This window comes from Ahaetulla prasina, chromosome 15, assembly GCF_028640845.1.
Source record: "Ahaetulla prasina isolate Xishuangbanna chromosome 15, ASM2864084v1, whole genome shotgun sequence".
NCBI lineage: Eukaryota > Metazoa > Chordata > Lepidosauria > Squamata > Colubridae > Ahaetulla > Ahaetulla prasina.
In genome coordinates, this window is record NC_080553.1 from 1,488,808 (window position 1) to 1,512,631 (window position 23,824).

Sequence of the window (23,824 nt, forward strand, 5' to 3'; positions counted from 1 at the left end):
AGCATATAAAGAGATTGTATAATGTGTTACTTGAAATAGATTCTGAAAGGGACTTGGTAAAGGACTGTATGATAAAGTGGGCACAAAATTTTCAGGAGCCAATATTATTGGAAACTTGGGAAAAAATTTGGGTTAGAAATGTTAAATTCACGCAGGCACAGAATCTGAGGGAAAATTTTTATAAAATGTTTTATAGATGGCACTTAGATCCTAAGAAATTATCGTGTATGTACCCAGATATGCAAGCAAAATGTTGGAGATGTAATTGTGATGATGCTACATATTTTCATATTTGGTGGACTTGTAAGGATATAAAGGCCTTTTGGATAAAAATTTGGTGGATTTTACAAAATGTTTTGAAAGAAGATAAAGTTCCTGCCGCAATTTTTTTTGTTGGGAATTATTATGGACTGTACAGTAATTGAGACTAAATTGATTTTAAATCTAATAACAGCAGCAAGATTACTAATAGGACAATACTGGAAGAAAAAAGAAGTACCTACAATAGAAGAATGGATATTGAAAGTTGCCAATTTGGCTGAGATGGCGAAGATATCAGCCTTTTTGAAAGACAATACGCAAGAAAGATACTTAAAGGAATGGAAAAAATGGATTGACTATATTCAAAGTAGATATCAGACTAAGAGTTTTCAGATTGTTTTTGAATGATTATGATGTATTATTTTTATTGTTTTCGGGAAGTTAGGAATTGATGATTGTAGGGTATAATTAAGTTGGGATGAAATTTTTTAGCATATGTTTGTTTTATTTTAACTATACCTTGTGCTCGTTCCGGGAAGTCGGGGGGGGGGGAGGGGGGTTGTTAAGGGAGGGGGGAGGGGAGGGGGGGGAAAGGGGGAAAAATTTTCTGTAAAACTTTTTGAATAAAAAAAAAAAGAATTAAAGCATTTTAATAAAAATATTTAAAATATTTTTAAAGCAAATTTCTAAGGCTATTTTTGCAACAATATTAAACCCTGTTATTAGATTCAGGTATTGCTTTTCTTCCTCTCTTAAATTCTATGTAAACACATGTGAAAAAATAAGTACATCTTATGTATTTTTTATCTTTTTGAGCATATCAATATTTTAAGTATGAAAAATGGATTTGCAACTATTTGTTCAGCAGCAAATTAACAGATATGCTGTTTCCTTGTGGGAAAAAGGAAGTCCTCCGTTCCCCCCCCCCTCCAAGGCCTATCACTGACCCCTTTGGCAGGAACTCCCTCCAGCAGGCATTTCTCATGACTGTCTATCTGTCTTCTGAATGGATTTCTTTCCACTCTTCCACACAGAATTTTTTCAGCTGGTAGTTTTGGAGGGTTTTCTGCACACAGAGCTAAGCTCAAATCCCGCTCAGCATCTCTCTGGGATTCAGATCCAGGCCTTGACTTGGCCACTTCTCTCTTTTTCCAGTTGTTCCGTAGGGTTTAGGATCATGCTCATGTTGCATGGTCCTCAATCTTCTGAGAGATGCTCTCACCTGACCCTCAAGTGCCCAGAATTCATGGCGAATTCCATGATAGGGAGCTGTCCAGCCCCCCCACCCTGATGCAGCACAGCAGCCCCAAACCAGAACATTTCCACCACCATGAATTCTCACCATAATGAGCCGAGGTGGTACAGTGGTTAGAGTGCAGTACTGCAGGCTACTTCAGCTGACTGCTAGCTGCAGTTCGGCAGTTCAAATCTCACCAGCTCAAGGTTGACTCAGCCTTCCATCCTTCCAAGGTGGGTAAAATGAGGACCCAGATTGTTGTGGGCAATATGCTGACTCTGTAAACTGCTTAGAGAGGGCTGTAAAAGCCCTATGAAGCGGTATATAAGTCTCAGTGCTATTGCTATTTACAGTCGGTATCACCAAACACGTCTTCTGCTTCTATGGCTAAATATAAATGTTGAGAGCACATTGTTGCAGAAGTCCTGGTCTTTCCCTAGGTATTCATGGACAAACGTTAGCCTCCCCCTGATGCTCAGAAAGGACAGCAAAGGTATCTTAGCACACTTCCCATGCAGAACTAATTTGTGCAGCTTCTTTTTAATGGTAGAGTCGTGTCCTTTGGCATCAATCTACCTGAAGGTCATGTGACAAAATTCTGGGATTCTTAGGGACCTTTTCCAGCATCTTGCATTCTGCTCTTGAGCTGCTTCTAACGGAACAGCCAGGCCTGAGCGGTTAGTCAGCCATTTTATTTTGGTCACTGAGCAGCAAAGGCCTGGCCTGGGCAGGTTGGCTGTTATTTGAAATCTTCTCCACTTGTAGATGATCTTCCAGTCATTGGAATGTTAGATATCCAATTGCTTGGTGACCTTTCAAAATCTTTTTCCAGACTCATAGGCACCTACAACCTTCTTTCGGAAGGCCTCAGAACGTTCTTTCCATCTAGGACTGGTTATACCACACACACTTCAGCACCCAACAGCAAATCAAACTAGAACTTCGATAAGATTCCTCCAGGATCCTCTCTAAGGATGCATATGAATGGCATTCAAGGAAGAAAAAAGCTTCATGAAGAGGACTAGAAAGAGTTTTGGAGACCCTGCCTTGCAGCACCTGTCCCAACATAGCATCTTACCACAAACCAGAATGAAGCTCTGCAGTGGGAGGAAACGTAGCAAAAATGAGGGAAGACCAAAACAAGATGCCCTGCAAAGGTAGCCATTGAAGAGAAGACACAGGAAGACCCACTCAGCGACTGTTGTATAGTCCAGATGAGAAGCCATCAGAGTTTGAATTAATGGATATGCAATGATAGGGACCACTTAATCCAGTGAGTGCTCAATAAGAAAAAATGACATATTTTTATAGGTGCCACTACAATGGGCCAAAGAGAGCATATCATCCAGCACAGTGTTTCTTAACATTAGCAACTTGAAGATGTGTGGACTTGAAGTTAGCCGGGGAATTCTGGGAATATTCTACATTCTGACCTAAGCTTAGTACACAAGATTATCTACCACAATGCCCTACCTGTTAATGGCTACTTTAATTTCAACCGCAATAACACAAGGGCTATCAATAGATACAAACTAAATGTAATTTGCTCTAATCTTGATTGCAGAAAATACGACTTTAGCAATAGAGTAGTAAATAAAAAATAAAGTAAAAATAAAATAAAATAAAATAAAATAAAATTAAGTAGCAAGGGACGTGCCTACAGTTCCTGTCCTATTGTTCTTTTTTTCTTTTCTCCTTCCTATATGCTTATACCTCCTTATATTTACCCATATATATATATATATGTTTATTTACTATATAATCTTTTTGTATGATACCTACATATATAGTTGTGACAAAATAAATAAAAATAAAATAAAAAAAAATAAAATGTCTGGAACGCTCTACCTGATCCTGTTGTTAGTTTCTCTAACCCCCATACCTTTTCCCTTAAACTGTCTACTGTGGATCTTACACATTTCTTAAGAAGTCCCTAAGGGGGCGTGCATAAGCGCACCAGCGTGCCTATACCTGTTCTAGTGTCCCCCTTTATATGTACTCGTTTTATGTGTTTATGGCTCTGTTTTGTGTATTTATATCCACTTATTTGTGCCATACTTGTTTCCTTGTACTTGTTGACAAAATAATTAAATAATTAAATAAATAATAAATATAAGTCCACACATCTTAAAGTTGCTAAGGTTGAGAAACACTTAATCTAGCAGAACCCCAAAGTAGCTGGCCACTGGCACAGGAGGAAAAGAAGGCTTAAGAGGGGAAAATGTCGAGCTGAAAGACATTCATTACCTGAAAAAGAGCATCCAGAGAGAGGGGTCAGGAACCAATTGCTAGTCTTGCTCAGGGATGATAGCCTAGTCAAGTCTATCAGTTGCCATGGATAGATCAAACAGCACTTGGCAACCACAGCATCATTCCCCACCCATCTTGGTTGAATGACATGTCCAGAATTCTGGCCTGGATTGGTCTCAGCCTCCAGATACACTAGGTGACTAGGTGAGCTAAGTCTACTTTATTGTAAGGCTTCTTAACTGCCAGCTACATTAACAGAATCTTGCAAGTCTGAAAATAGAGATTTTCTGCCACTGAACTACAGCAGGTTCTTCCTAAGTTTCTTCCTCTGACCATTAAGCCACTGGGGGCTCCTGCCTCTCTTCTCTGACTCTTCCCTCGGCTGTATCTCTTTTTTTTTTTTTTTTTTATTCAAAAAGTTTTACAAAAAATTTTTCCCCCCTTTCCCCCCAACCCCTTTCCCTTCACAAACCCCCTCCCCCTCCCCCCCTGGCTTCCCGGAACAAACACAAGGTATAGTTAAAAATAAAACAAACATATGCTAAAAAAAAAATTTTTTCCCCAAAACTATTATACCAATTCTCCTCTCTAGCTCTGACTTCCTCCTTACATAACCAAATCCTTCAAAAATTAACAATAAACAATAATAAAATATATAAATCAGTAGAACAAATTAATCCTAAAATATTTAAAACCAGCTAAAACGTAAAATCCAATCCAGTTCAGAGAATATCTCCCTTATAGCTTCTATAACCATATAACCATATAATTCTTTCGGGACACAAATATTTTGTCTATTAATATTTTAAAAAAACCTTGTTTCAAAAATAATACTATTGTCTCTTGCCATTTTTTTTGGTACATTAATCTCTGTCTTTCCTTCGTTGCTCCTTTTAAAAAGTCAATCACAATATTTCCTAGTAATTCCTTATGACCAGAAATCCAAAAATTACTGCCGTATATTCCATCAGTCCAAAAAGAGAACTCTTGGGAAACATTAAGCTTGTGAGTCTTTTCCATTTGAGGGACAATCTCCTGTAGCACAAATTCAGGCAGCTCATCCAAACTATTTAAAGAAAACTTCTTTAGATCACCTTGTTTCTTCACGATCAAATCTTCATATTTATCCACTTTTATTTGTATATCCTCCATTCCATTTTCTGAATAATTGCACTGGTTAATTTGCTCCAAACTCTCATCCAAAACGTCCCCATTTTTTATCAATTTGTATTTTTGAATAATTAAATACATTCTTTCTGTGTAGTCCTGTATAACGTCCCGAACCCATTCTTCTGAAAGAACCTCCATAACAAAATTCCTGCTGAGAATCCCCTTGTAACGTACTTAAACAGCGTAATATAATCCAACAGTCCACAGTCAAACACAATAAGATAAAATCTCCATTCAGTTTCGATTCAACAGCAAAGCTCCCTTTGATGTATCGCTCTGCTTTCAGTTTCTCTAAAACGAAACTGAAGGGGAGGAAGTCAGAAAATCAAAAATACTTGCAAACCAATAATTGCTCCTCACATTTGTTCCGCCTGCTTTTCGTATCCACAAAAAATCAATTGCTAGCAGAAGTGGACATCTTCCTCTTTTCCTGCTTTTCAGGAGCGCAGAGAATACTGGAGGTGGGGAGGGTAAATAAGGATTCACCGTTCAGGACTTTGTATTACAAAACAAAGCCCTAGGGAATCTACCCAATTCCTCCCCTTGCTCTGTCTCTCTCTTTCAACCAGAGAGAGAAATGAAGCCGGGATCAGTTGTTAAATCCGGCTTTTACGGTATTCAATGCGGAGTGCCATAAATTGGCACCCAGCGAGAAAGATGGCGCCACCCAGAAGCCCCTCGGCTGTATCTCTTGACCTCATTCACACTCCATTATAGTTGGCAAGATGGTGGTTGGCTAAATGAATTGTGGGACAGCAATCTCGGAAGGCTTGTCAACAAAAAAGGATGGAGCAATATAGGGCAGCATTTATTTATTTATTTATGGAATTTATATTGCTGCCTATTCGCCCATGGAGACTCAAAGCAGCTTATAGAATATAAAACCACATTTAAAACAATAAAAGCTAACAAAAAGAATCAAATAAATTAATATAGTACAATATGACAAAATCACCCTCCACCTCCCACCCACCCCCACCCCCCGGTGACAGCAGATCACACGAGCCATTAAATGGGTTCCATCCCACCCTGGGTTCCCCAGGCCCACTGGCAGAACCAGGTCTTCAGCGTCTTCTGGAAGAGTGCTAGAGTGGGGGCCATCTTGATATCTGGGGGGATGATGTTCCAGAGAGAGAGAGCCACCACAGAGAAGGCCCTTCTTCTGGGTCCCACCAGGGGTATTTCCCTCAGAGATGGGACCCACAGCATTCCCTCCCTCCCTGCTCTGATGGGTCAGATAGATGCTACTGGCAAGAGATGGTCCCTCAGTTCACCTGGTCGCAAGCCAGGAAGGGCTTTAAAGGTGACAACCAGCACCCTGAATTACACCCAGAAGCAAATCGGCAGCCAGTGCAGCTCCCGCAGGAGAGGTGATACATGTGCATACCAGGGTCTGCACAAAACCATGCAGGGTGCTGCATTTTGCACCCACTGGAGCTTCTGGATGCTCTTCAAGGGCAGCCCCACGTACAGCGCATTGCAATAGTCAAGACGGGAAGTGACTAGAGCATCAGTGACTGTGAGTAGGGATTGTTGGTCCAGGAAAGGGCATAACTGGCACACAATCCACAGCTGCACAAAGGCCTTCCTGCCACGACTGCCACCTGCTCTTCGAGCAGGAGTCCTGAGTCCAGGAAAACCATACCTTAGCATTAAATTAGCATAACTAAGGATCCAATACAGTTTTCTTCAACGGTGGATGAAGAAAAGTTTGAATAAATGTTCCTTGACAACTGCCAGGTGTTAAAAAACAGTCTATGAAGGCAGGAAAAAAGGAAGAAGGGAAGAATAAAGGGCCCAGGAGGGCAGGTAGGGGAAGGAGAGTCACCATGGCAACTGAGTCCCAGGTGATCTGGGAAAAAGCAAAAGGTGAAGGTGGCTGTTAAGAATGTTCCTGATTTTGGCATGGAAACAGGAAATTCTCCTGGGCTGCAGGTGAGGAAGTTTCCCTAGGAAAGGAGCCTGAGAAGAGAGAGCAGGGACTGATCCTGGTGAACCCAAGTCCATTAGATCAGCTGAAGGTAACCGAAGGACTGAAATACCAAAGCCCATCGCTCAGGCTCCTTTCTTCCTCAGTGCAAAAATGCTTGTTTTCAAGGCATCCCTTTTCAGCAGTCCCTTGCCTACACGGTACAGTTGTAACTGGTTATCAAAGCTAGAAAGAAAGAGGTAATGTATTATTAATTCCCATAAAGATTATCACAGGAAATTGCCGAAAGCAATGTGAAGTGTGTTGCTCTGTGAAGCAACACAGAGCTAATTTCCAGAATTGGACAATATTGTTCATGGGACTGCACAAAATATACAAACATGCTTTCCAATTTTCCACAATTCTTCACAGGGGAAGATACTACAAAATGCAAGAGAGGAGGAAGAAAGCAAGGCAGGTGTTCCGGCCAGAAGGATGGCAATTCAGGATCAGATTTAAGATGCAGATTGGCAGTTGAATGAATAGCTGCAGGTAAACGATTGCCCTGAAAATACCACAAACCACTAATTCCTAATCTTATCCTGCTATGAGGCAAATCCCAGAGGACAAAGAAACACAGAAAAAGACCGAGGGGTCCCTCCGGTCTGCCCTTTGAGGGTTTTTTCCTTTCAAATTAATTTATTTCTTTTTAACTATGCTTTATTAGAGTTCAGAGTTATACAGACTTCAGAGGATAATTAGAACTGCAGAAAAAATAATTGCTACCAACCTGCCTTCCATTGAGGACCTGTATACTGCACGAATCAAGAAGAGGGCCGTGAAAATATTTACAGACCCCTCACATCCTGGACATAAACTGTTTCAACTCCTACCCTCAAAACGACGCTATAGAGCACTGCACACCAGAACAACTAGACACAAGAACAGTTTTTTCCCGAAGGCCATCACTCTGCTAAACAAATAATTCCATCAACACTGTCAAACTATTTACTGAATCTGCACTACTATTAATCTTCTCATAGTTCCCATCACCAATCTCTTTCCATTTATGACTGTATGACTATAACTTGTTGCTGGCAATCCTTATGATTTATATTGATATATTGACCATCAATTGTGTTGTAAATGTTGTACCTTGATGAACGTATCTTTTCTCTTATGTACACTGAGAGCATATGCACCAAGACAAATTCCTTGTGTGTCCAATCACACTTGGCCAATAAAAATTCTATTCTATTCTATTCTATTCTATTCTATTCTATTCTATTCTATTCTTATTATTTTTTAAATTTTTGTCAGATGATGGATATTTTATACAAGTAACAATAATAGCACTGCTGAAAGAGATAAAAAACTCAAAGTGTAATTGGAGGACAATTCAAAAATAAAATCCTAGACTGAGGAGCAACACAATTTCCAAGTGAACTGTCCCTGCTAAGTTCAATTAGGAATCAAATAATAAGGAAAAAGACCACATTTGGTAACAAATACCGATGAAAAGGAAGGGTCCAGTATGTGTTCAACTTACTTTGTTTATGATTATGTCTGCTGTTACGACAAAACAGTTACACTCTTTATTAAATATAATAGCAAAAGGATTAAACTATGTATCATGTAAATATTTAAGGAAGGCTGAGTTGGGCATATTAAATAATGTAAATGGATATAAATTTAATTTAAAAAGCTTAGAGATATATATAAAGATAATAGGAGTATCTATCACATTAATTAGAAATAAAGTAAGGAGACGAAAACATGAACTCTAAGGCAGTAAAGAGAAAGGATCAGAATAAGGTTGACATATAGTGACTTCTTCACAGGTATTTTTGCAAACAACATGTCACAAATGCTTTCCTTTGCTTCCGACTGGGACTTTTTGGTTAACCTATAGCTTTTCTGAAGGATTCACATCAAGTATTAACCAGGTAGAATCCTTCTTAGCCTTCTAGGTGCCATCAAGTTGGGTATAAGACTTTATGAGCTTAGTATGCTACACAAGACATATCACGTATCTCAGATCCTGTTAATTCACTTTAAAACTTTTGATCTTAAAAGAAAGGTTTTACAATTATATCCTCATCAGAGGATATAGAGCTTGTCAGAGTTCCAGTCAACTAAGGTGTGATATTGATCAACTGCTGATTTAAAAGGCAAGATAGACCCAGGTGCCTTTTTATCATTCAGACATTTGAGGGGGGGGAGGGGGTTGGTGGTGGGGGGAGGTTAGTTGTTGCTTATCTTTTTCCAGTTGTTTGGAATTTTTTCTACAAGGCTTCATGAAGCATCTTTCTCACAATTCTATTCTTACTTCTGCCAGGTATATTAATATTCCTGCTCCCTCACTTCGGATACTTAATAAAACATTAAAAACTCATAAAACTTTAAAACTAAAACATCAAATACTATAACTACAATATGAGAATAACAGGAATGGATTAAAAGATAAATTCCTTGATCTGAATCCTAACTATAACAGAGTTGGAAGGGACCTTGGAGGAACTTCTAATCCAACCCCCTGCAGGATACCCTTTATCATTCTGGACAAATGGCTGTCCAATCTCTTCTTGAAAACCTCCAGTAATGGAGCACCCACAACTTCTGAAGGCAGCTTCTGTTCCACTGGTTTCTTGTTTTGTCAGGAACTTTCTCCTTAGTTCTAGGTTGGTTCTCTCCTTGGTTAGTTTCCATTTATTGCTTCTTGTCTTGCCTTCTGGTGCTTTGGAGAATAGCTTGACTCCCTCTTCTCTGTGGCAACCCCTGAGATATTGAAACACTGGTATCATGTCTCCCCTAGTCCTTCTTTTCATTAAACTAGGCATACCCAGTTCCTGCAACCGCTCTTCATATGTTTTAGCCTCCAGCCCCCTAATCGTCTTTGTTGCTGTTCTCTGCACTCTTTCCAGTATTTCAGCATCTTTTTTATATCGTAGCAACCAAAGATTATGATCCTAATAGTCTAGAAAAGCATGCTGAGCTTAGATGAAGACCTGTATCTCCTACGACACCTTCTTTCTTTCTCTGCCTTCAGCCTTTTGTCTTTAAGTTGCCATTCTAAATCCACGGACATGTGATATGTGGAAGCCCAAATCTATGCTCAAATAGATGATTATATTCATAATTATATATTGGATGTTACAAGTCTTTATGCCATGGCTCCCTATACTTTTCAATATCTAATTTGGCAAAGTCCAGCAACCATTACTAGTAATTGCTAGGTGCTTATTATTTTGCAAATTTCTGATTAAATCCTCTAGTTCTAGAGAGTTCTTTAATAGTTAAGATTGTCAGCTCATGACCAGATTTCAGAAGGTATTTTAATCAAGCCTGTATATTTCGGCAAATAATTGTTACATGGCAATTCAAAATATATCATCCAATCATAATAATTGATCTAAAGTTCATGGGGTTTGCTCAGTGTTTGTTGTTAATAAGAAGTGAGCAACATTTTGGTTTCTGGAGGCCTTGTTTAATATTTGGGAAAAAGCAAAAAGAGACAATATGAAGGAGACAATAAGACAGGAACTAGAATTCTTGTTTTCTTGGGATTGGAGAGAAAATTTGTAGGGAGGGAGGGCATTTATCTTAAGCAGACATCTTGTTTTTATGTTGTCTATTTCTTTTGAGTGTCACCACACCGGCTTACCTCAAGGCCTCCACAGCCAGGCCATCCCCGCCCTGACAACTGCCTCACCTCACCGTGGCAGCTCCAACAGCGCCATCCAGCAAGATCCCGCGTGGCCACTGTCCCACTTCTTCTGCTTGCTTGCGGCTGCAACAGAGCAGGAAGCTGAGCAACACGCCAGTGCCGCAGTCACAAGGCAAGGCAGATGTCCGGGCGTGGATGGCCTGGCTGCGGGAGCCCTGAGGTAAGCCGCTGCGGTGGCACTCCTAAGACATCCCGCCAAAATAAGCCCTAGTGCCTATTTTGGAGCCCAAAAGAAAAGGACCAGGTCTTATTTTGGGGAAAACACAGTAGCTTTATGTTCCTCCTAATGAATCTCCCCAGTTTGGCAGTAAACTCCCGGGAACAATACGGTAAGGCTCCACGAATTCTTTTGTGCACACTAAATGCAGAGTGACTCCAGCGTAGCTCTATGCTTGATCCCGCCTCTCTGCTGGGCTGGATATTTCCCACCAGGATCAGAGAAACTATTGGGATGTCTGTGAAAAAGTTGTAAAACTGTTACTGAAGCTGACAAGATGCCAATCTAATGCTTTCTGTAGCCTCATTATATTATTCATCTAGATGCTACATTCTGGAATAGTAAAGAACAAGTCTTCACCTCTGCTCTTTACTCTCCTTCACCTTCCTTCTCCAGACGATACACAACTCCATATTCTTATACAAATAATACTGAAACAGGGCAAACGCTACTGAGAGTAGGATGGACTTCACACCACTGTACTACTTCTGTTGCAAAAAAATAAATGTTTATTTTTCCCTGAGTTATCAACATGTCAGAACTATTCCCCGGTTGATCAGGAAAGATGGCGTATGCTAGGACAATTCTTGAATGGAAGTCAGGAAGCACTTGTGGAGAACAATGGTAGCAAGAAGCTTCCCAGAAGACAAAAAGAAATCAAATTGGTAGGGCAGAGAAATGAAGTAATATGAAGAATATGAATAAAAATGAAGAAATAACACAAAGGCAGAGGATGTCACGGAGAAGTCTCCAACTACAGAGCTTCAGAATAGATTCCATCCCTCCGTAGATGGTGTTTCTGGACCTTGAAGAAAGCCCAGAGGGAGAGGGCTCTAGAAGCTTGGCAAAAGGGAGGGTTTCTTGCCTCCGACCTGAAGAGGAGCAGACAGATGGTGGACATCTGAGACTCCCTACTAGCTGAGTCCTCAGAACCATCTGTTAGACAGGGAGCATATGAAGCGAGACAGGCTCCCTTCCTGGGCACACAACTGGGCTTCTAAAAGCCCACCAACAAATATTCCCTTCTGCTGATCCCCAAGGGAATGGATGACACAGCTCCAGGGACTAGGAAACCCTGCGTGGGATCGTGAAGGAGCTGCAGATGTTTTTGTCCCTTCTTTATCTTGACGCATGTGGCCCACAACAGATGGGAAGGAATGCTGGAAGTGAACAACTGGCCCTGCAGATGGACTCCGTGGGAAGAGTTTGATTTCTTCGGGAACAGCCAGGAGGCATTTCTGAGATAAAGGACTCCTGACAAGAGGTGGATTGCGTCGTCTCCCAAGAACCAGGAAGGATGTGCTTGGAAATGCCTTGCAAACCTGATCCAGGAATGAAGAAGCGGGAAAGCAGTGCAATGCTGAATATTGGGAATGGGATTGGCTACGAACAGGCAGGCTGCAGAGTCTGCATACTAAGTGAACACGTACAAAGACAGGTCAATTTTGGCAAGCCAAGGATTGCAGGGGCTTCATGTAGATAAAGGAAAATAATTCTTTTTGTTGTCTTAATGCAAAGGGATAATTACAATTCAGGAGGTGCTCTGGAACATGCTGAATGGATTGCAAGCATATATAGGTAGTCCTCGATTTACAACAGTTCACTTAGTGACCATTCAAAGTTACAACAGCACTGAAAAAAGTGACCATTTCTCACACTTATGACTGTTGCAGCATTCCCATGATCCTGTGATTCAGATTTGGATCGTTGAAAACTGACTCACATTTATGATGGTTGCCGTGTCCTGGAGTCATGTGACACACACACACACACCCCTTTTGCAACCTTCTGACTGAAAGCCAGTGGGGAAACCAGATTCACTTAACAACCAGGTTACTAATTTAAGAACTGCCATAATTCACTTAACGAATGTGGTGAGAAAAGTCGTAAAATGCAGCAAAACTCACTCAACAAATTTCTCACTTAGCAACATAAATGTTGGGATCAATTGTGGTCGTAGGTTGAGGACTACCTGCAGTTTATTCACACGGAACAGACCAAAGACGCAAGGCGAAGTGCAGTTACCCATGAAACACAGGCATACCCTGAGTCCAGGAGTTTCCACACGGTGTGTGTGTGTCTCCAGTCGAGAGTAGTCTATCTCAGTAGGAACATAAGAGTGAGCCAGAAGCCCAGCTCAGCGGAGAAGAACCTTGGTGGCTCAGGACTGAGTTGGCTAACTGGGTTTTATTGGTGTACTAAGGCTGTATCACTAAATGACCTGCCCAAGAGCTCCATGGGGATTATCTTTCTTGTAACTGACACCCATTAGCTTCTTGTGGAACAACCAACAATCATTCTGCTCCATTTTTACATGGCAGTCCTTCAGTCACTTGTAGATAAGGTTTGTGTTTCTTCCAGACTAACATACCCAACGCCTTCAATGCTTCCTTTCAATTTTTTTAGTCCAAGACCCTCATAATCTTGCTGCTCATCTCTAGAGATGCTCCAGTCTGTCAACATCCTTCCTAAAACACAGGGCCCAGAATTCACACCATATTCTAAGTGTGGTCTAGCTGTGCAAAATAGAAAGGAGCAGCCATTTATCTTGAACCTGATAAATTTATCTTGAGCCTCCCTTAGAGCCAACTTACTTCCTTTTTCTTCTTCTGCAGTTACATCACAATGTGAGCACATGTTCAGCTTGTTACCCACCAACACACACCCAGATCTTTTTCACACACAAAAATAGAAATTAGCATCACCTCGTATGGTCTCACCTACAGGATCTTGCCTCTCATCATGCCTTTCAGTTTTTTCACTGAGATGTAGACCTTTACAAGGATTACATACAGGCACATATACAGGAAGTAGAACATGAGTGTAAACATCACAGGGGCCCACCAAAAAGTTGTATTTGCAGAAAGACAGACAAACTGAAAGGGATAGAATTGGGATTCTGGAGAAACTTGAGAAGCTGGGACAGTGGGCAGAAGCTAGCAAGATTCATTTAACAGGCTGCAGTGACTGAAGTGCAGCTTTAACGTCAAGCCAAACCATGTTCTGCATACCGAATGTTGCATTCAGTAGCATTAATTGCATTGTAGGAAGGACACTGACAAACTGGGGCATGCTCCAGGTATGATTTGAGAAAATCTCTATAAATTACACTAAAGGTGGCAAGATTTGTTGTTGGTTTTTTTGTTTCATTTCTACTCTGTTTTTCCAGGTTCCACTGGCATATCACTGAACTGAATCCCACTCTTCAACCATCTACCCATCAGAGATATTATGCCTAGACTGGACTGGATCACCTTCAGCTCAGCAGGGCATTTTAAAAATTAGCAGTACCTTGGCTCTTTTCTAATTTTCTAAAACAGAAGCTAGCAAGGAAAATAGAAGATAAATTATTTCAGGATTCTAGCATGTTTGGTTTTGATCTCTCAATATTTAATTTGTCAAGATGCCCTATAATATGCAGAGTTGTGTTGCTCTTTTCCATGTCTTTCTTTCTAGCCTGGAATATAAAATATAGAATATCATGAGAGTTGGAAGGGACCCTGGAGGTCTTCTAGTCCAACCCCGTTCAAGCAGGAGAGCTTATACCATTTCAGATGAATGGCTGTCCAGTCTCTGTAAGTCCTTCGTACTATGTAGTTATGAAGTTATTTCGTATTCAGGAGTCTGACAGCCCACGGATAAAAACTGTGCTTCAGCCTGTTTGTGCTGCTGGCTATACTCCTAAATCTCCTTCCCAGTGGTAGGAGGGTAAAGAAGTGCTGACCGGGTGTGAGTCATCCCTGAGCACCCATCTGGATCTTAAGCCTATTCTTGCCAGCTTGGTGTTGTTTGCAAATTTGATGAGTTCCCCTTCTGTCCCCTCATCTAAATCGTTTATGAAGATATTGAAGAATCCTGGGCCTAAGACAGAACCTTGGGGTACCCGACTGCATGCTCTCCTCCATGCACATGTAGTCCTATTAAGGAGTAGACGTTGAATGCTGTTTGGTAACCACTTACAAATCCATCTGGTGGTGATACTGTCAAGGCCACATTTTTGAAGCTCACCAAGAAATAGGTTGTGGTCTACGTTGTCAAGTGGCTTAATATAATAGTGGGGTGAAGCAAACCATCTCTTTCTAGCTAGCCTTGGCGGAAAATTTATTTTTAATTTGTGAGGAGTGGCAAAGGGCATGTGAACGCTTAAGGGATTGCAAAGCCAACAGCATCTCAAGGGAAGAACTGCACACTAATTTGTTTGTACATCAGTGTAAATTATAATGATCATGTACTACACTGTGTTTGCAGCTATAATAAGTGACACAAATATTTCCCACAGGTGCACAGCTATGCTTTCACCTTTTTAGTGGATGTACAACTGGAAGTGCAGCCTTCCAGATGTGGCTTAGCAGCTGGTTAACTTAGAGGACTCTGTTTCCTCACTATTGACCAAAACCACAATGCAGTCTGGCCAATTTCTCTTTCGCTCAGGGAATGAGAAAAGCATTAGTGTGAGCGCTATATTATTCAGAAAATATTTCTGCTAGAATGTCTATAAAAGCTCTTAGATCGTGAATATTCAAGTTGGGCACTTAGTGTAAAGAAGGTGCAATTGTAATTTTCTCTGGCTCTAAAAAAGAGCAGGGATCCTTTACCGAACTAAAGATCAAATGACATGAGCTGATTACTTTAGATGAGAATTGGCATGCATCAGCTGGTGCTCCTCTAGAGTCTAGTCAATACCGGCTGCCTTCAACTGTGACTATGGATTTGGAAAAGGGCAAAAACTTATAGTAAAGTGTGTGTGTGTGTATCCTAAAAGTGCTTTTTTAAGAGACTTTATTTTTCCTTGAAGACTTTCACTTCTCATCCAAGAAGCTTTTTCAGTTCTGACTGAATGGTGGAGAATGGAAGGATTTATATTCCTTGCAGTCAACTGGTCATTAGCGCTCTGAGAGTCATTGAGGCCACTTGGAAGTTTATTTGTGCCCTCAGGGTCACCTAAATTTAAGGGACCGTCTACTGCCATCTTCTATCTCCCAGCGACCGGTGCGTTCTCACAGAGAGGGACTCCTTAGGGTGCCGTCAGCCAAACAATGTCGACTGGCGGCCCCCAGGGGGAGGGCCTTCTCTGTGGGGGCTCCTACCCTGTGGAACGAACTTCCCCCTGGACTTCGTCAACTATCCGACCTTCGGACCTTTTGCCGCAAACTTAAAACCTATTTATTCCGTTTAGCTGGACTGGCTTGATTTTAAAATTTTTAATTTGCTTTTATGGGTTTTAAATTTTTGTAAATTTTTATAGGGTGGTACTGTATTTTAAATTTTTGGCCAATTGAATAAGTTTTTTAAGGGGTGTTCTTAATATTATATGTACTGTTCTTTTTGTATTTTATTTTGGCTGTGCACCGCCCTGAGTCCTTCGGGAGAAGGGCGGTATACAAATTAAAATATTATTATTATTATTATTATTATTATTATTATTATTATTGTTATTATTATTGTTATTATTGTTGTTATTGTTGTTATTATTATTATTATTATTATTATTAAATAGTGTGAATAGTGACTGCAAGGAATGTAAATCCTTCCATATTCCATCATTCAGTCAGAAGGGAAGAAGCTTCTTAGATGAAAAGCAAAACATCTTCAAGGAAAAATAAGGAAGTCCAGTTGCCTTTTGAAAAAGCACCCTTGAGACAACCATGACCTGGATGACTGAGAACCTCCGTAGACATTTGTGTGTGTGTGTGGGGGGGGTATTGGGTGTTGGCTCGTTAAAGGCACACTCTATAGCCATGAAAGTTACCCATTTCCATGACGAGCCACCCCAGAGGACTGACTCCTGGGTCCACCTCATGGCTTCATTACAGAATCCAATGGAGCAAAGTGGCCATGAGCAGAAGCATCCTTCTTGTCAAAACCAAAACCTTTGATCTATTCCAAAAAACCGCATAAAGAAGTCCTTTCTTTTTCTTCATATTTCTTTCAGTGCGAGGCTTGCTAAAATTTCAGTAAGACTGAAGCTCTTTTTCAAAGGTAAAAAACTCTGAAGGACACACTAGTTGTAAGCCATTGTAACTTCAAAAGCTCCCTAATTGAATGGTTCTACTCCGAGGTCTACCTGCATATTGGGCATTTTGACAGCAACCTTCATCTCTGAGGGCAGCTCAGTGAAGCAGAGACTTACCTCAGGTTGCGTTTTGCTCCCAACCTCTTGTTTCTCAAGGCGCCCCCCCCCCGTCTTTCCGCACCATGAAGCACTGGCTTTCCAGTGCTCATCCCAGGCAGATGCTGGGACAGCTGGAATCCGATGAGGGTTTCTGCACTGAGCAGGTGACAGCTTTCGATTTCGTGATTCCACATAATCTCCAAATGTCCCAAAGGTGCTTTTTCAGGAGGCAACTGGACTTTCTTGTTTTTTAACAAGAAAGTCCAGTTGCTTCCTGAAAAAGCACCTTTGAGACAACCACGACCTGGATGACTCGAGAATCTCTACAGCCTATAATCTCCAAATATTTTCAGTTAACTACATTTTCTCTGGGGTCCTGGGGGTTCTCTGAGCTGGGTGGTTTTCTTACAGACATTTCATGACCCAACTAGGTAACATCATTAGTGCTAAAGGGAGTGGGTTTGCACTGATGATATTACCTACCTGGGTCATGAAACGTCTGCGACAAAAACAACTTATCTCAGAGAGCACCATGGACCCAACAGTTCAACCATGAGCTATAAATATTCTCTTCTGCTGATGAATTTTCTTTCTACATTCTTGATCATTTTCAGTTCGTTTCCACAGATCTCTTCTTACCTATGTGATTCTTGAGCATCTTTATTATATGCAAGAACATTGACTATACAATGTTGGCTGCAGCAAGCTCTTTTTAACCTCTCTATAAACTAACTTAAGACTCAGAATGAAACTCTCTTCTCCTATCATTTGCTGTAAGACAAAGTTCTCTCGGAATTAAGCAGCTCTTGTACCTGCCTCACACTGCCTGCAATTCCCACAACTGCATCTCAAGTGTGGAGATTTGCAGCATTACTGAAATACATCCTACCAAAACAGCGCAATGTGAGAAAATGTGTGATCTTTTTCTCAGTTTCTATGGACACAAAGCTGAATGATGGTCAGAAGTGATTCCAAGAAACCCTGAGCAATTTCTTCAATTCCTATTTCAGAGCCGGTAAATATCCATTAGGAGGAACAGAAAAAGAAGATGGCTTGGATGTACTGTATGCATGTGGCCTCTAAGCCTGAATTCTAGGAATCCCTATAAAGACAATGTGGCTGAGCCAAATGAAATTGGGGCTGTACTGAACTGTTCCCAGAAATTATCATTTAAAGAAATGTAAATGATATTTTGAGTCACCTTGTGGCAAAATGGGTGGCAAACAAATTTAATAAATAATAGTAATACACTGATTGTGTAGAGTTGCAACGACCACCAGATGCACCAAGCAATGGCTTTGTCCTTTACTGGGACTCCTCAGACTTATTCTATGGGATTCAAAGCATTTACCAGGAGCTGAACTCATAGACTCACTTTGGCTGACTATTTGCAGTGCCTTAACTTTAGGTACTATCCTTCTCCTGGAGTCCAGTGGTTGCAGAAAGGGTTACCCAGAAGGTCTATTGGAACAGACGGATACTAGAGTACAGGTCAGAGGCATCTTGCTGCCATGAATAAATTCTATAGCAAGGCAAGGTTTTGAAAGACCAAAGAAAATTGACAGTAAAGATCAACTTTAGGAGGGTAAAAGCAACAGTCTCAAAACATTTTTATATAGTTGGAGATTTCCATAATGATGTTTGCTCAAATGCCAAGCTGATTTTACTATATTTACTCAAAGGAAATTTAACACAGAATTTAAGATGCTTCTTGCCCACCCCAGAAAGTTAGATAAAATCCTGCCAATTTTACTGAAGCCAACCCTTGACATTTTCCTCATCTCTCTTTCTATATGTGAGTCCGTATACATGTCTATATCTGTTTGTCTGACTACATGTATGCATTTACATCTATCCCAAGGCCAGATTTCCCAGCCAGGATGAATTTATTGAGTTAACAACTAAAATCAAAATCAGTTTCATGTAAATGAGAGATCCCACTCGTAGAATTATTTTCTCAACTGCACCTCTAAAACCTCTGTCTCTCCTCTCCTTTGACAGGAGACTCACCCATATCTACACCAAAAGAGAGGCTGTGGATATTCAGACTCAGCCAGCACAAATAGTTAATTAATGACATGGCTCTTGATAAGGCTCCATTTGCTCTGATAGGCTCCCTTTCTGGTAAAGTGAGATAAAATATGAGATCCTTTAGGCAGGAGTTGTTTTTCCATTCTGATGGTAAGAAGGAAAAGGTTGAGCGATTACAAGCACCAGGAGATTGCAGGTGCCTCTTCTGTAATAAGGCCCATAGAGTTTTTGGCTTTCCATGCCAGTTGAGACCACACGCCACGACTAGTCTTGTTAGTTGGCATCTGCAGGGCAGAGCCTCTTCATCCCTGGAGACCCTCTGCTAATTCCTCCTGTGCCCCTTTCGTATGGAGAGCTTCCCTGGGCAGAAGAGCTTTCCCCTTGACATCCGGGCAGCCCCCCTTCCCCTGCTTCCCCTTGGCTTGCCTTTAGCAGCATCTTTATTACTAAATTCCCAGGGAACACCCCCCCCCACCATTAATAGGCAGTTACTTTATCTTTCATCTACCCTGTTTCTCCCACAATAAGACCTCCCCTGATAATAAGCCCAATCAGGTTTTTTGAGCGCATGGCAATAAGGCCAAGCGCTTATTTCAGGGTTCAAAAAAATATAAAACAGGGTCTTATTTTCGGGGAAACACGGTAAGTAAGTCATCTTGATCTGACAAAAGTAGAGCGAAGGTGAAGCTCTTCTATAAACGCAGCAGGAGAGAAGCCCAGGAAGCCAAGCTATCGGCTAGCTGGATGGGCTTTGGAAACCATTCAGCACAGACTGTCATTCAGCAGCCCCATAATGAAGCTGTCAAGAAGGACCAGGAAAAGGCTCAGGCACACTTACGGTTTGGTTATCTTCATACAGCTTCAAGTCATATCCACTCAGCTCCACACAGAAAATTATTGCTGTAACCCCCTCAAAACAATGGATCCACTTTTTGCGCTCGGATCTCTGCCCACCCACGTCCACCATTTTGAAAGTCAGCTCTTTGAACGTAAACTTGTTCTCCACAATCCCCGTGGTCATGTCCCGGGAGCGCAAGATGTCCTCCACGGTGGGGATGTAGTCCAAGGCGGCGATCCTGTCCAGGTCATTCAGGTAGTAGGCGGCATTGTCCTCCAGGTGGTACTCATTGGACCGGCGGAAGCACTCCTGCACCCCAGGGTCGGCCCACAGCCTCTTCATGACCCCCAGCAGCTCTGGGGTGATCTCCCCTTTGCTCTCTGCGGGGCCCGTCAAGGCAAAGAGCTGCACGGCGTCATAGGCGCGGTCGGGGTTGTGGAACTCGATCTTCAGGGATGCCAGGGCGCGGATGATGCGGGTGAGAGAGTCAATGGCGTTGTAAATTATCAAGGGCTTGTATTCCTTGCAAGCTTCCAAATTAAAGCCGCCACTGTGAATGATTTTCATTTGTTTGACAATGGTACTTTTGCCAGAGTTGCTGGTGCCCAGGAGAAGGAGCTTGATTTCCCGCCGCTGCCGCTGACTCTCAGAGCGCAGGTGGCGGTCAATTCTTCGGGACCGCCGCGCTGCCTCTTTTTCCTCTGAACTTTGCCGACATCCCATGGTACAGCGGAGGCGAGCAGGAGAGGCCACCTGAGACTCTCGAAAGAGGAGCTCCAGGAATTGGGTCTGGAGGGGATGGACAGCCAGGTGGCGGCTGAGAAGGTTCCTCCAAAACGCCCCTCCACCAGCAGCTCCGTCTCTCGCAGCAGGGGTATAGAATTTGGTTGCGTCACCAGCAATTACAAGCCACCATCGCAGCAGATCACAAGGCCCCCTCGTATGGGGAAAATAAACAGTTGCACATTCCAGTAAGGAAGGGAGTTTCTCTTTCCTACAAAAGACTCAGACCTCCTTCTCTCCTTGGGCTGCCCTTGTCCTCCTGCATCGTTCTGTCATCCTCGTCTGCACACAAGGAATCTTCTGTACGTTGGCCGGCTATGCTTCAGCCTGCTATGGATGGTCCAGTTGCTCCTGCAAGTAGGCCTCAGGTGCAGACGAAGCTCTGGGAAACCATGGTGCTGTATGCATTTGGCTTCTTGGGCAATTCTTTCGTGCCGGCGTCACGTTTGGGGACAGGACTCAGTCGTCCCCACCTGCAAAAGGAAGGCAAAATAAATAAACTCAATTGCTGGCTCTTTTTGTGTTCCTTCTTCCCCTCGTCCTTCAGCCTGAATGGAAAAGCGGGGTAATTGTGGGAAAGCCAATTGAGGAGAAGAGGATTCGTGTTGGGAATAGGTGCTTAGCCCAACAGGCCCTGCCAGCCTGATCTTTTCACTTGATGGCAAAGCAGATGTGTTATTCCTGACCTTCTTCCCTCCAAGAGGAGAGCAGACAAGAGAAGAGGGGGAAGTTGAGCGCTTCTGATTGCCCAAGAGCGCCTCTAGGCATAAGCAGAGTGTTCTTAATATTTTGGTACTTCTGCATTTTTGGCATTTATGAATCACAGATTGGCATTTATAAAACTATGATTTACAGCACTGGGCTCTGCGACAAGCTGGTCGAAGGACAAACCCTCCTGGTCCTGATGCTTCTCCCACCATGTGAAAACTAGGCAAGGACAATGCAGCCAGCATCTCTGCTACAATGGAACAAATGCGAGGAGCAGGAAATTGTGACTTTTAAAGAGGAAGATCTTAAGCTTTGGGAAAGACCTGGCGGTCAGCAGAAATATCCTGCAGACCTACATTCTATCCTACATTCTAACCACTGCGCCACCACAGCTCTAAAGACTGTGGTACCACTCCATAGTAATTTAAAGCCCTCTCCAAGCAGTTTACAGAGTCAGCATATGGCCACCAACAATCTGGGTCCTCATTTTACCAACCTTGGAAGGATGGAAGGCTGAGCCAATCCTGAGCCCTAGAAAGCTGTGGGCAGAGTCAGCCTGTAATACTGCATTCTAACCACTGCGCCACCATCACTCCTTACGGAGACATGGGGGCTGGTGCCTGACTCCCTCTGACTGTATGAGGTGGGGGGGCTTCCTCTGCATGCCAATCAGTTTCACAAAATTAATGAGCCAATTTCAAATTCAACTGTTTCAACTCCTACCCTCAAAACGACGCTATAGAGCACTGCACACCAGAATAACTAGACACAAGAATTTTCCCGACATTTTCCCGAATGCCATCACTTGCTAAACAAATAATTCCCTCAATACTGTCAAACTATTTACTAAATCTGCACTACTATTAATCTTCTCATCATTCCCATCATCCATCTCCTTCCACTTATGACTGTACTTTTGTTGCTTGTATCCTTACAATTTATACTGATATTGTTTCCTGATTGCTTATTTGTAGCCTATGACTATCATTAAGTGTTGTAAATGTTGTACCTTTGATGAAGGTTTTTTTTTTTATGTACACTGAGAGCATATGCACCAAGACAAATTCCTTGTGTGTCCAATCACACTTGGCCAATTAAAAAAACTATTCTATTCTATTCTATTCTATTCTATTCTATTCTATTCTATTCTATTCTATATGAGTGAAAAAATTAAGGTTGAGTCAATGTGGGGGGGGGATATTCGTATATCACACGGACTACACTATATACTTGCTTGGGATTTAGCAAGATCAAACTACAGAATGTAAAGATTTTAACTTGGAAGGCCATCCAATCCATTCCTACAGCATCCCCAACAAAGGGCCACCCAGCGTCCGTTTAAAGCCCTCCTAGCTAAACCAGACAGGAAACCCAACCAGGTGAGCTAAAGCTCCCTCACTGAAAGGCTGCATGAACAAAATCTTGCAAGTGGGAAGATACAAACTTCCCTCCACCACAAAAGTAGTAAAAATGCGAAAAATGCGAATAAATAAATAATTTTAAAAAGTACTTGATCCATTAATGCAGATCCATTTCTAAGTTTCTTTTTCTGTCTGTTTTACTTTAGCCCCTGGGGACTCCTGTCTCTCTTGCCTGGTTGCTTCCTAGGCAGCTTCTCTTCCCCTCGTCCCCCAATGTCACCCACACAGCCCATTACACACACACACACCCGTTCCATAGTGAACAACTCAGGTAGGAATTTTTTTCCTGAAAGTAAATCGGAAACCAAAATCTACTTCTGTGTAGTCCAATCTTCTGCAAGAACTTAGAAGAATGCTGCTCCACCTTCTGCTCAAGGGCACTACTGGTCTTCTCTTCTCCCAATTACACCTATAGTATGCCTCCAGCTGTCGTTTCCTCATCATAAAGCATCCTATAGTATTTTGCTAACTTTAGTATTTTGATAACTCTATCTTTGTGTCAGCAGCAATTTTTACAGTGTTTTCTAAGTGTTGACTCCTGGCAACTATCCAGGCAAATCCCTGCAGTTTTCTTGGCAAGGTTTTTTGGAAGTGCTTTGCCATTTCCTTCTTCCTAAGGGAGAGACTGGCCCAAGGTCACCCAGCTGGCTTTGTGCCTGAGGCAGGACTAGAACTCACGGTTTCACTCACCCACTCACATTCCTGGCCAGGTGCCCCCAGCAGGACACCATCCCTCACTAGACAGAGAGCATCCGAGCACCTAGAAGGGAGCCTTGTTGCATCCCACACCCTGTTTCCTCCAGCCCGACCCAGAGCCCTAAGCATGCTGGGTGCCACTGTCTCCTTGCCCTTCCAAGGGGAGCCCTGTCCAGTCCGCCCTTTGTCCTTTGTTCGACCAGAGTCTCCCGGGAGAATCTGCCGGATGCTTCCTTGGTTCCTTCCCACGGTCAACTACACTGATTCTGCTACTAAAAATGAGGCCTGTTGAACCACTCAATGATCCCTGCCAGAATTCCTTGTGGCATTGGTGCCAGAGCGACATTGATCCGTGGTTACCCAGCTCCTCTTCCCCCCCCCTTTCAGAAGAGAAAAACAACAGCTGCCCAATCACCCAGCATTGCACCATTCGCCATGATGCGTGAACCCCACCCTTCTATGTT

At 42.2% G+C, this 23,824-nt stretch overlaps 3 protein-coding genes across 3 annotated transcripts in view; 2 read left to right on the forward strand and 1 right to left on the reverse strand.

The window, feature by feature from the left end:
- GUCD1 (guanylyl cyclase domain containing 1) overlaps positions 1-589 on the forward strand; it is a 319,725-nt gene extending 319,136 nt beyond the window's left edge. Inside the window, exon 6 of the transcript XR_009152196.1 lies at positions 455-589. The gene's annotated coding sequence lies outside the window, so the exon portion shown is untranslated. The remainder of the gene's footprint in view (positions 1-454) is intronic.
- Positions 1-23,824, forward strand: part of RSPH14 (radial spoke head 14 homolog) — a 97,453-nt gene that overhangs the window by 41,502 nt on the left and 32,127 nt on the right. The gene's annotated exons all lie outside the window — the stretch shown is intronic.
- GNAZ (G protein subunit alpha z) overlaps positions 1-23,824 on the reverse strand; it is a 67,359-nt gene that overhangs the window by 27,397 nt on the left and 16,138 nt on the right. Inside the window, exon 2 of the mRNA XM_058158291.1 lies at positions 19,753-21,008. Within this exon, the coding sequence (XP_058014274.1) occupies positions 19,753-20,475 (723 nt within the window). The 5' untranslated portion in view covers positions 20,476-21,008. The remainder of the gene's footprint in view (positions 1-19,752; positions 21,009-23,824) is intronic.